Raw genomic sequence first — 13,214 nt, 5'->3', positions numbered from 1 at the left:
AAGATGGATTGTCATGCTTTATTTTCAGTCTTGAAGGCACCGTAATTTTGTAGCACATAAAAACAGGACATTTGTGCCTTACTGTTTCTTTGTTTGATTATGGTGAATTTCTTGATGCCAGGCATGTTATTTATTTTCAATAATGAGTTGGTTTAAATTAACTTTCAAATGAATTTTTACTTACTCACTATGATCATATAAGTTAACTCCCCATAAGATTGGATGAGCAGGCAAAGTTTTCCTAATTACAGGACACAAATCCGAGAAAGACAAAAGAAAATAAACTAGAACAGAAGCAGGGTCAGGACACTATAGACATCACCCACATGAGTAACAAATATACATAGATATAATTATACTCTTTTCAGGGATGGTTTCGTGGATGTGAAGGCATCAACAGCTGCCATCTTTGGATAGAGTTTGGTATACTTTAAGTACTGATGTGCATTTGCTGGGGCCATCTCTGTATCTATTTTATTGTACATTAAAAACCCATTTATAATGCCTGCTGTTGATTACCACATATTTGCAGAAGCAATCTAAGACAAAAAAGCTTTGACAAAGTCAGCAAGTTTCACTGGCAATTCACACTGGGTTTGCCAGTGCTAGTTTAATTTTACTACCCATCAATTCGTAAAATTGCATGCATTTTGATGAGCATTACTTTTTTGGTAATAGACCAGTCTGCTATACAGTACCTTCCAATTAGGTCCCAAAGGTCCTCGGTTAGTCTTTACAGACTGAAACAATGACGGGTCTTCATCAGCTTTGTAATCCTGCACGATAAACCAATGTAATCAGGCAAATAAAAATTAGACGTCAATGTTACAGTACAAATGCTTGATTGAAAAATAATATTAAAGAGGAGGTAAAAAGTTACACTAAGAAGTACTGGCAGCAGTGCTCTAACAAAACATACAACTGTCCAAATGGAATATATGTTACCTTAAAGAACACAAAAATAAGGAACAAAACTTAACATTGGTAATCAAATCTAAAAGAGTATTACAGAAAGTTCCATACCTTGTCACTGACAAGGAAACACAGAAACATGATAACTTCTCTGCCAATTATAGGCAGTGGGATTATAAAGTCACAGTTTGCAATTCTTTCAGAACAGGTATTTACAACAGAGGCTTCCTTACAGGCTAAGGCTTACGAACAGCACCCATTTTCTCAATAAAACGGACAAAAATCATCAATGAATATGTTGTTCTACAAGTAAATTAAACACAAAGAAGCTCTCAAATGGCAGGTTATATTTGCAATTGAACAAAAAGACTATCACACCATCAGCAAACTTAATGGGAAGACAAATCAGACACTGTAACCATCCACAAAACGCACGGCCTTGATGGACGGTTCATCCAAGCAATGGAAAACCATGAAACACAAATGAACCCAGCAGCTGAAAGAGCTGACCCAAAGCACATTGTATGCTTCTGTACTGCTCCCCCTAATTATTTTTTTGAAGAATTTAAGAGATAAGGTCTTCCAGACAGCTTAAAGTGTCTGCCTTCAGACCTACAAAGAGTATGGTCCCACTACTGTGAATTCCATTATCTTTAGCATTCATACATGCATTAGTTGCCTAAGTATATTCAAAAGAGAGAAATGTTTTATTTCTAACAATGTTCAGGCAGGCCAACAAATCACATTACATCACACCTTTATTGTTTTCGATTAAAGCATCCACCAGCCCGCTAACCTGGAATAAATATCACATTTCTTATGAAAGAGTCCCACGGGTTAGTGTGCCAAATCAAATAAACACTGGCAAAGCCAATGTGTCTCTCCTTCAATAAGCAACTGCTGACGTTTTGAGAAGGATCCTTCAACAACTATCAAAACTATGACGCAAAGTGGAGAATGCTCCACTGATTAAACACTATGTGAAGAAAACTCATGGTGCAGGATAATATGAAATGGATAGCCCTAAACCTGTGGCACAAAGGAAAAGTGGAACAGATGAAAATGCTTCGATGCATAGAAAGATTCTTGTTCTGGGAGGTCCATATTGGTATTATTTGCTAGAACAGCCCTAGGCAGTGTTGCAGTAGCAGTGAAACTGGGCGATCAATTCTCAGGAACTGAGTGCCAATATTAGTTGACAGAATACATTTGTAATACAATTCAGGAAGTGAGATATGCGGGAAAGGTCTGCATCGGGTTGTGGTGTGGCCACGATGGTGCCATGGTCGGAGGCTAGAGATGGAGCGCCGCTCCTCGTTAGGCCAGCGTCATTTATGCTGTGTCTATCCCGCAACTGAAGTCGTCTGAGAAGGCCCTGGTTTGCCCCATCGGCTGGGGGGCCCCCATTGGATACCCCGCCATGGATGCAGTGATGGCCTGAGGCGGGGGCTGGGCAGCGGGAATGATAGTCTCCATGGGCTGCGTGTTCGTGGTCCCTGGTGTCCCCAGGAGCCGGATGACCGGGGGGGGGGGGGGGGGGGGGGGGGGCTGCAGTGAGGCTCTGCTGCGGTTCCTTGACCCTGGCTGACTACATGACAAACTTCTGGGCCAGCTCCTGTGGCCAGAGACGGTGGCTGGAGACCCGCGATGGAGGCGGCCTTTGGGGCACCTGGGCACTCTGATGCCACTTGAGCCTTGGCAGTGACCCAGAGGATGCACACCTGGTGTGCCCAGACTGGGCTATTACATGTGCGGAGGCTCCACAGGCGAGGTGGAGAGCTCTGAATACATACATTACATTATATTTTACTTACATTAGGTACAGATACATTACATGTTTTATGATTTACTTATATTGTGTAGTACGTTTTATAGTACTGCAAAGCATATTACAAAGTGCACTCCATATGGGCCATTCTCACTGCGGCACGACGGAGTGGGGTGAGGTCTATCTGATGTGTTGGTGGGCCAGTGTGGGGTCCCTGTGGCTGTTCGAGTCGGAGAAAGGCCCCCCTGAGAGCTGGAAGGGGCCCCCGAGGTGTCCTGTGTGCGCCTTCTCCACTTCCCTTCTAAGTGGATACGCTGAAAACCTATGGCAGGGGGAAGGCTGGGAGGCGAACAGTGACGGCCTGGTGATTTCTGCTGGAAGCTCTCTGGCTCAGAGTTATCTGCATTACCTAGGAGAGTCAACCGCAAGGGGCATGGTGTGTGCCAAGTGAGCTCCTCTGCAGGACAAGGTCCCACCTGAGGAGGCGTGGCTGCACTGGGATGGTGTACTGTCACTGCAGCAGATGTAGGCAGTACACATTACTTTGTATAAACATGTAAAATAATATGTTAAGAGAAAAAATAAATAAATAAAAATCATATTTGTTCTACATGTACATACTTCCATTGTGCATCTATGTACCTTCCATGTACTTGGATCTGTGTGTCTTACTTTTCTCCTGAAAAAGCAAATCCAATGCACAACCTTATTTCTCATCCTGTGCATCTATCAATATCTTTAATCTACATATACTAATCTCCTTTATGTATCTATATACTTTCAATGTACTTATGGATCTATATATTTATCACGTTCTTCTAATTTAGCATTTCCAATGCACTACCCTATTTCTCAGCCTATACTTCGCTCAATATATCTTGTAGCCCAACCTTCTGACTAATCTCAAACTTCTTTCTACTACTCCTTCCAATGCACTACCCTATCTCTCATGCTATACATCTATCAATACATCCTCTACATCCACTCTCTCATTTATCCCAAACCCCATACCACTACTATGATCGCAAAAATAACCCTTTCTAAACTCTCTCCTACTCTACCCCTCCTTGCATCATCCGACACCTCTTTTTACTATACCGATCCCCTAAAACAAACCTTTCTAAACTCTTCCCTCTGACTCCTCCCCTCCAAAAATCCTTTTTACTCATCCAAAAGCCTCCTCCAACTGCTAAGACCTAAAAACATGTTCACTTCTCAAATTGGATGGATGGATGGATGGGTTTTTATATAGCGCAATATCACCGCCAGGTCTCAAAGCGCTTTGCATTGGGAACCCGTCCTGGTTTTTCCCTGTGAGATAGCCCCTTACTGGGTATCCCCAAGGTGAAAGCCAGGCATCCCGCCGCGGGGGGCCGTAGTGGAGATTAAGCAAGCTATTGCCCAGAGTTGCAGAGTGTGAACCTGTGATTCGAGTAGGCACCGAAGCGAGAATTACCGAGTCCGTGGACATTTTGGGCTCAAGACCCTGCCGCGTCGGGAATTGAACCCTGGTCCCGGGTCTGATCTCAGCGTCCGGGTCTGCCTCCTCTAACCAGTGAGCCACACTATTCCATATTCAACTATACTAATATACTACCCAAATACTGATTAACATATCCACAACTCAAATTACTTCATATTTATACTATACTAATTTTCATCACTAATCCTTTATGGGTTCCGGAGTGGCGTGCTACTCGCCAGAAAAGCGCTTCAACACCCATTAGGGGAACAAGTGCTATATGAATGCAAATCTTTCTTCTCCTTTTATCCCTCTGCTATTCTTCTCACTCCAAGTAACTGATTAATATCCACCACTGAAATTACTTCATATTTCACCATATTAATTCACCACTAATCCTTTATAGGCTTCCTGAATAGTGTGCGTCAACAAGCGCTATATAAATACAAACCTTTGCCCTCATCTATCCTTCTGCTGTCATTCCAAATCCAAATAACTGACTAACCTATCCACCACTTAAACTGTACTTGCATGTTTCACTATACTAATTCAACACTAATCCTCTATGGGTCCCGGAGTAGCATGCTACTCGCCGAAAAAGCGCTTTGACGCCTCGTCAGGGGTAGTAAGCGCTATATAAATGCAATTACAATACAATACAATTATCGTGCTACTGGTCCCTACATCAGCGTCACCTAGGCAGACATCCTCTAGCGCTCCCTGCCCTCACTTTGGAGATCAGGACTCTCCGGGGATCGCAACCTCGCGGTTGCTCACCTTGTGAAGCTCGGGTGACTGTTGTGGGTTTCTCCCTGAGGAGTGGGGGAGCCCACATGGTTGACTGTGGCTGGTTGGGACTGAAAAGGCATGGTTCGTCCTAAGGCAACCAGGCCCCCACCTCAGAAGTCCATCATGGCCATGCTGGGGGCCACACCTACCCACGTGGATCCGATTAAACAATTGGAGTGCACGCTGGAGAAGCATACCAGCATGTGTGACAAAATCCTGCAAGCAATACAAGACTCCAAGACTGCAATGGAAGCCCAGCTGGGAGCCATACAGGTTGCGATTGGCCTGATGTGGGCAGACTACGCAAAGCTGGTGGAGTGAGTAGACGAGGAGTCGTCCTCACTGGCCTCCCTTACACCCTGGATGAGGAACATACAGGAATAGCTAAAGGCTCTCAGGTTGAGCTCCAGACACTCCAGGCAAGGGATGAGGCTGCGCAGGGATGCCACAATAATATCCGCTTGTTAGGTTTCCTGAAAAAAGCAGAGGGCCCAAATACTGAGCTATTCCTTGAAGCCGAGGTGTTATCTGGGTATGCCATAATATTCTTAGTGCCATCAAAAGTCCAAGGGCCTGTTGCTCTGAATAACTGAAGTATTTGATCTCGGTCTTGAAAATTAAGTAATCGTGCTATGATTAGTCACTGGGAGGGCCCCGGCACTGGGATGCGGCCCGGGATCCTGTGCACCCTCTTGACTGAGCAGAGCTTTGCGGCCTTATTAGCCAGAACTGGCTAATAAGGCCGCAAAGCTCTGCTCAGTCAAGAGGGTGCACAGGATCCCGGGCCGCATCCCAGTGCCAAAGCCTCACAAGGGCGATCAGTTGGGCTGGTCCGAGGGCAAGTCCTGGCATCCATGCTACCGCCCACGCAGGCCCGCAGTCTCACCCCTCTGAAGAACAAGCTGACCTGGAGCGAGCTCTGGTAGAGCTCTCTACCCATGGCATGAATAGGTAAAAAGCGCGTGCCATGGACACTGACCTAGACCCTGAGCCTAGGACTCTTGATTCGGGCGCGTCCGAGCAGGGTAACTGCAGACACTGGTGGGTTGCCCCCAACAAGACCCCCGGATTCCTGAGGTGCCACAGGTGGTGAGTCACTCTTGCTCTTGTTGGATGTGGGGAGGTCCTGGCCTGCCTGCTCGTGTCTCTTTGTGGCCCTAGCAGAGACAATGACTTTGGACTAGAGACATTGTGATTGATTGATTACAATCAATCAATCATGGCATTTGTAAAGCGCACTACTTACCCATGAGGGTCTCAAGGTGCTGGGGGGTGGGGAATGCTGCTACTGCTCAAAGAGCCAGGTCTTGAGGTGTCTTCTGAAGGTCAGTAGGTCTTGGGTCTGCCGTAGGCGGGTGGGGAGGGTGTTCCATGTCTTAGAGGCGAAGAGGGAGAACGATCTGCCACGAGAGGTCGCTCTTCGGATGCGGGGGATTGTGGATAGGGCGCGGTCGGCGGAACGGAGCTGGCAGGTGGGGGTGTAGAAACTGAGTCATTTGTTGAGGTATGCTGGGACGGAGTTGTGGAGAGCCTTGTGTGCGTGGGTGAGGAGCTTGAAGGTTATCCTCTTGTTGACGGGAAGGCAATGCAGGTCTCTCAAGTGGGGTGTCATGTGGCTGCGGCGAGGGGTGTCCACAATCAGGCGTGCAGAGGTGTTCTGGATGCGTTGAAGCCATTTTAGGAGTTTGGCAGAGGCTCCTGCATAGAGTGTGTTTCCGTAGTCCAGTCTGCTGCGGACGTGGGCCTGGGTGACCGTTCTTCTCGTTTTAGTGGGGATCCACTTGTAGATCCTGCGAAGTATGCAGAGGGTGTTGAAGCAGGAGGAAGAGCCGGCGTTGACCTGCTTCGTCATGGAGAGGGTGGAGTCGAGGATGACCCTTCGGTTGCGTGCATGGTCGGTGGGTGTGGGAGCGGACCCCAGTGCGGTCGGCCACAAGGAATCATCCCAGGCCGACGGGGTGGGACCGAGGATGAGGACCTCAGTCTTGTCCGAGTTCAGCTTCAGTCGGCTGTTCCTCATCCATTTGGGGACGGCCTTCATTCCTTCGTGGAGGTTGGTTTTGGCGGTGTGGGGGTCCTTGGTGAGGAAGAGGATCAGCTGGGAGTCATCGGCGTAAGAGACGATGTTGAGGTCATGCAGATGGGCGACGTGGGCGAGCGGTGCCATGTAGATGTTGAACAGCGTTGGGCTGAGGGATGAGCCCTGGGGTACGCCACAGATGTTCTTGGTGGCATCGGAGCAGAAGGGGGGAGGCGGACGCTCTGTGTTCTGCCGGAGAGGAAGGAGGTAGTCCAGTCCAGGGCCTTCTCTTGGATCCCGGCATCATGGAGGCGTGTGTGTATGTGCGGTGGCAGACCGTGTCAAAGGCGGCTGATAGGTCCAGGAGGATCAGGGCTGCAGTTTCTCCGTTGTCTAGTATGGTCCGGATGTCATCGGTGGCGGCGATGAGGGCAGTCTCGGTGCTGTGGTTGCTGCGGAACCCGGACTGGGACGTGTCCAGGATGCTGTTCTCCTCGAGGTAGTTGGTCAGTTATTTGTTGACAGCCCTCTCAATGACCTTTGCCGGGAACGGGAGCAGGGAGATGGGCCAGAAGTTCTTGAGGTCTGCCTTGGGTTTCTTGAGTAAGGCGTTGATCTCGGCGTGTTTCCAGCTATTCGGGAAGGGTGCTGTCTCGAAGTAGATGTTGATGGCTTGCCGGAGATTGGGTGCGATGGTGGTGCTAGCCTTGTTGAAGATGTGGTGTGGGCATGGGTCTGACGGGGATATGGAGTGGATAGTGTTCATCATCTTGATGTTGTCGTCGTCGTTAATGTTGGTCCAGGAGAGTAGGCGGTTGGTGTGGATGGTGGTCGTGGGGGCAGAGGATTCAGTGGTTGTCGGTGCGGTCGTGGTGTTGAGGCGGTCGTGGATGTCTGCGATCTTGCGGTGGAAGAAGTTGGCCAGCGAGTCGCACAGGTCCTGTGATGGTGGGATGTCGTTGGTGTTGGAGCTGGGGTTGGAAAGTTCCTTCACAATGTTGAAGAGCTCTTTGCTGTTAGCGTTGTTGTCTAGGCGGTCTTTGAAGGAGGCTCTTTTGGCGGTTCTGATGAGGAGATGGTGTCTGCGGGTGTCGTTCTTGTGGGCAGCGTAGCTGCCCGGTGTTAGTTCTCGGAGCCAGTTCCTCTCTAGCTTCCAGCAGGTTTGCTTTGAGGCCTGAAGGTCTTCAGTGAACCAACTGCTTTCTTGCTGGTGTGGCTGTTGGAGGGATTCTTGTCCGGTGCAAGGGTGTTGGCGCAGTCGTCAATCCAATGTCTGAGGTTGCGGGCGGCGGTGTCTGGGTCGGGTGGGGTCGAAATGTGGGCTCTGGGCGAGGGTGGTGGTTAGCTGGTCTTTGGTGACTTTGCTCCAGCAGTGGCGAGGCAGCTGTTGGGTGCGTTGGTGCGTGGTGGGTTTCCGGAAGGTGAAGTGGTCGCAGCGATGGTCGGTCCAGTGGAGTTCGGCGGTGTGGTTGAAGGAGACGTGGGGGCTTGCGGAGAAGATGGGGTCAAGCGTGTGGCCGGCGGAGTGGGTGGGTGTTGTGACGAGTTATCGGAGTCCGAGGTTAGCTAGGTTGTCGATCAGGGTGGTGGAGTTGGTGTCATTGTTGTTCTCGAGGTGGAGACTCAGAGTGTTCCTATGGAAGATGGCGATCCCTCCGTTTCCTGCGGACCCTGCAGGCGATCTTGTAGCCTTACGGGCCGGCTATGGTGATGTCGGGAGCCGAGGAGGGGTTCAGCCAGGTCTCCACCAGGAAGGCGACGTCTGGGGTGGTTGAGTAGAGTAGTTCCCAGAGTTCGACGGTGTGTCTGCGGGCTGAGCGGGTGTTGAGAAGAATGCATCTGAAGTGGTTGGCTTCTTTCCTGGTTGGTGGGTTGGTGGGCCGGATGCTAATGAAGCTGCAGTTCCGGCAGGAGAAGGGACCTTGGGTGCGCTTCAGGCGGCCAGGAAGCAGGTGTGTGATCGTCTGGTGTTGAGTGCGTGGAGGGTGCTGGCATTGTAGCTGTGTTAGGTGATGTTTCGGTCACAGGGGCCAGGGGTTCTGGTGCTGGGCGCGGTCCAGGCACAGACGGGCTTGCCTTAGGCACACCTTCAGCACGGCCATGCAGCGACCGCCATTTAAGGGTAGGTGGGAGGGAGGAGTGGCGAATGGGCGAGCGGGGGGTGGGGACGCAGCGACGGGAAAAATGGGCGAAGCAAGGCTACCGAAGGCAAAAGATGGGCAGGGGAGCACAGTAACAAGGGAAAAAACGATACATGAATGGGCCTGCTGCAGGATGTGAGGGCTGTGGCTCCCAGATGAAAGTCTCCTCTTGGTCTTCTCCTCTGACATAGTGGTCCGAATGGACATGTTCTTGTTGCAGGCAAAAATGTAATATCAGCTGCACTGGATTCAAGCTAGCCTGGCTGATGACGGCTAATTAGTCAGAAACCGGTCCCAGGATGGAATATGCTACTTACCAGTATGCATCTGTTCTTGGCATAGAGGGCTGCAGAGTGGTACATTTATGAATAGATCGCCATCTGGTGTTGGGCTCGGATGATTGCACTTTGTTTTTCTTCTGGAGAAGTCTTTGTCGTCATAGGTGACTCCTCCTCTCGGTGTTAGTGCGCATGGGCATCGGCTCCATCCTTAGATTGTTTTGCCATAGTAGGGTTAGATGGAGTAGTGTAGTGTAGTACATAAAGATATGCCCATGTAAATGTATCTAAATAAGATAATGTTGGGACAGACACAGGTTTCCGGGGAGGCAGGGAGGGCATGTACCACTCTGCAGCCCTCTATGCCAAGAACAGATGCATACTGGTAAGTAGCATATTCCGTTCGAGGCATATGGGCTGCAGATGGTACATTTATGAATAGATTGTACAGCAGTTACCTCCCTAGCGGTGGTCACCAGTGTCTGTCGCAACTGTCTGAAATAGAGTTTTTAATACAGCTTGGCCCACTCTGGCTTGTTGTGCAGCCTGTACATCAACACAGTAGTGCTTTGTGAATGTATGTGGTGTAGACCAAGTTGCTGCTCTACATATGTCATCTAGGGGAATGTTCCCTAAGAATGCCATAGATGCTCCTAGTTTTCTTGTGGAATGAGCTCTAGGAGGAACAGTTAATGTTCTCTTTGCTTTAATGTAACATATTTGTATACATCTTACAATCCATCTTGCGATGCCTGCTTTAGAGATAGGATTGCCCTTATGTGTTGGGGAAAATGCTACAAATAGTTGTTTAGTTTTCCTGAAGTCTTGTGTTCTTTCTATGTAGTACGAAATGGCTCTTTTAACATCTAGTGTATGTAGAGCCCTTTCTGCCACCGTCTGTGGCTTTGGAAAGAAGACTGGTAATTCCACTGGCTGATTGATGTGGAATGCTGAAATTACTTTAGGCAAGAACTTTGGGTTTGTTCTAAGAACCACTTTATTCTGGTGTATCTGTAGGAATGGTTCTTGTATTGTTAATGCCTGTAACTCGCTTACTCTTCTGAGTGAGGTAATGGCTATAAGGAATGCCACCTTCCATGTAAGGAATTGTATTTCGCACCTATGCATAGGTTCGAAGGGTGGCCCCATTAGTCTGGTGAGTACTACGTTGAGGTTCCAGACTGGGGAAGGTGGTAATCTTGGTGGAATGACTCTTTTAAGACCTTCCATGAATGCTTTTATCGCTGGTACTCTGAACAGTGATATGCGCTGCCTGTTTTGTAGGTATGCTGCTATAGCTGCTAGATGTACTCTGATAGATGTGTACGCTAGATTACATTGCTGTAAGTGTAACAAGTAGCAAATAATCTCCCTTGTTGATACGTCTAGAGGGTTGATATTGTTATTAGTACAGTGTATAGCAAACCTCTTCCACTTGGCTGCATAGCATGCTCTGGTGGTTGGACGTCTCGCTTGTTTAATTATTTCCATGCAATTTGGGGGAAGATCTAGGTACCCAAATTCTAGGATTTCAGGAGCCAGATCGCTAAGTTCAATTGAGTTGGATCTGGGTGCATTATTTCTCCATGGTTCTGTGTAAGGTGCATGGGTAGAATTCGTAGCTTTTGATGTGGCACTTGTGAGAGTTGCAGGAGCGTGGTGAACCACGGCTGTCTTGCCCACGTGGGTGCTAATAGTATCATGGTCATTGAATGTTGTTGCAGTTTCCTGACCACTAATGGGATTAGTGGGAGAGGGGGAAAAGCGTATGCAAATTTGTTGGACCAATTTATCCATAACGCATTGCCCTGCGACAGGTGATGTGGGTACCTGGACGCGAAGCTTTGGCATTTTGCGTTCTGATGAGTGGCAAATAGGTCTATCTCTGGTTGTCCCCATCTTTGGAAGAATGGCTGCAGTATTTGTTGGTGCAGTTCCCATTCGTGTATTTGTTCCGACTGTCTGCTTAAGATGTCTGCTATCTGGTTTTGAACTCCTGGTAGGTGTTCGGCTAACAGATAGATGTTTTGAGGAATGGCCCATCTCCAAATTTCCTGTGCTAGTCTGGATAATTGGAGAGAGTGCGTCCCCCCCTGTTTTTGAATATAATACATTGCTGTCATGTTGTCTGTTCTGATCAGGACTGCTTTGTGGATAACATGTATCTGAAAGGCTTTCAATGCTAGAAACACTGCCAGTAGTTCTAGATAGTTGATGTGCAGTGTTCTTTCCTGCACACTCCACCTTCCTTGTACTGTGTATTTGTCCATATGTGCTCCCCATCCGGTGAGCGATGCGTCTGCTGTTATTGTCACCTGTGGAATTGGCTCTAGGAACGACCGCCCCTTGGTAATGTTTGTTCTGTTCCACCACTTCAGAGAGCGGTGTGTGCGGTCGTCTACCAACACCAGATCCGTAATCTGTCCTTGAGCCTGATTCCACTGTGTCGCTAAGCATTCTTGTAGCGGACGCATTTGTAGTTTTGCATATGGTATTAGCAGTATGCAGGATGACATCATGCCTAATAGCTGCATGAACACTCTTGCTGTTAGTGAGTGTTGTGGCTGAAATCTCTGAATGATTGTAAGCATTGCTTGGACTCTGATTGGGTTGGGGTACACTTTGGCTTTTTCTGTGTCTATGGTAGCCCCCAGATATTGTTGAACTTTGTTTGGTTGTAGGTGTGACTTTGTGTAGTTCACCGTGAACCCTAGCTGGTGTAGTAGCTGAATTGTCTTTTGTGTGTGTTGCAGACACTCCTCTTGCGACCTGGCTTTTATTAGCCAGTCGTCCAAGTATGGGAAGACATGAATTTGTTGTCTTCTTAGGTGAGCTGCTACCACTGCCAGGCATTTTGTGAACACCCTTGGTGCCGTCGTGACACCAAATGGGAGGACTTTGAACTGATAATGTTGTCCTTCTACCACAAACCTGAGGTATTTCCTGTGGGCTTTGTGAATAGGGATATGAAAGTAAGCGTCTTTTAGATCCAGTGTAGAAAGAAAGTCCCCTTTCTTCAGTAAAGGAAGTACTTGTTGGAGCGTGACCATGTGGAAATGTTCCGAATTTATGTATGCGTTGAGAGGTCTTAGGTCCAGTATTGGCCTTAGAGACCCGTCCTTTTTGGGGATTAGGAAGTATAGGGAGTATACTCCTGTTCCCTGTTGGTGCTGTGGAACCTTCTCTATGGCATGCTTTTCTAGCAGTGATATTACTTCCTGTTTTAACAGTGTCAGGTGATCTTGTTTCATTGGACGCTGTTTGGGGGGGGATGTTTGGTGGGGTAGCTGTGAGTTCTAGGCAATAACCATGTTGGATAATTTGTCTTACCCACTTGTCTGATGTGATGTTTTCCCAGACAGGTAGGAACTGTGATAGGCGTCCCCCTACCGGTGTTATATGGTCTGGGGGAAGCTCTATGAAGTCACTGTTTTGGGGTTGGAGAGTTGCGGTTGTTGTTGTTTCCGCGACCTCTCCCCTTGTTGTTGTTACCCCTGTATCCACCTCTAGAATTACCTCTGGGTGATGTAGGTGTAAAAGAGGTTTGCTGTTGGCTTGTACCTGTACTTTTGGATCCTCCTCTATAGGTGGATCTACGAAAGGAACCTCTTTGTGTCGGCTGCTGCAATGCTCCCATTGATTTAGCCATTTCTGTATCCTTTTTCATTTTTTCTAGGGCCTCATCTGTCCCTGTGCCAAAAAGTGTTTTCCCATCAAAAGGTTGTTTAAGTAACGAGGTTTGTACCTCTTGTTTGAATCCTGACACTCTGAGCCATGCATGTCTCCTTAACATGATGCTTGTATTTGTCGACCTTGCCGCAGTTTCTGCCGCGTCTAGGGCGCA

The 13,214-nt window shown here is 48.2% G+C and overlaps 1 protein-coding gene across 1 annotated transcript in view; it reads right to left on the bottom strand.

Annotated features, from left to right (window-relative positions):
- The window catches only part of PITPNB (phosphatidylinositol transfer protein beta), a 463,503-nt gene that overhangs the window by 150,450 nt on the left and 299,839 nt on the right, over positions 1-13,214 (bottom strand). Inside the window, exon 8 of the mRNA XM_078667295.1 lies at positions 699-776. Coding sequence (XP_078523421.1) covers positions 699-776 — 78 coding nt within the window. The remainder of the gene's footprint in view (positions 1-698; positions 777-13,214) is intronic.

This window comes from Lissotriton helveticus, chromosome 11, assembly GCF_964261635.1.
Source record: "Lissotriton helveticus chromosome 11, aLisHel1.1, whole genome shotgun sequence".
NCBI classification, from domain to species: domain Eukaryota; kingdom Metazoa; phylum Chordata; class Amphibia; order Caudata; family Salamandridae; genus Lissotriton; species Lissotriton helveticus.
This window is presented reverse-complemented; position numbering and strand designations above follow the sequence as displayed.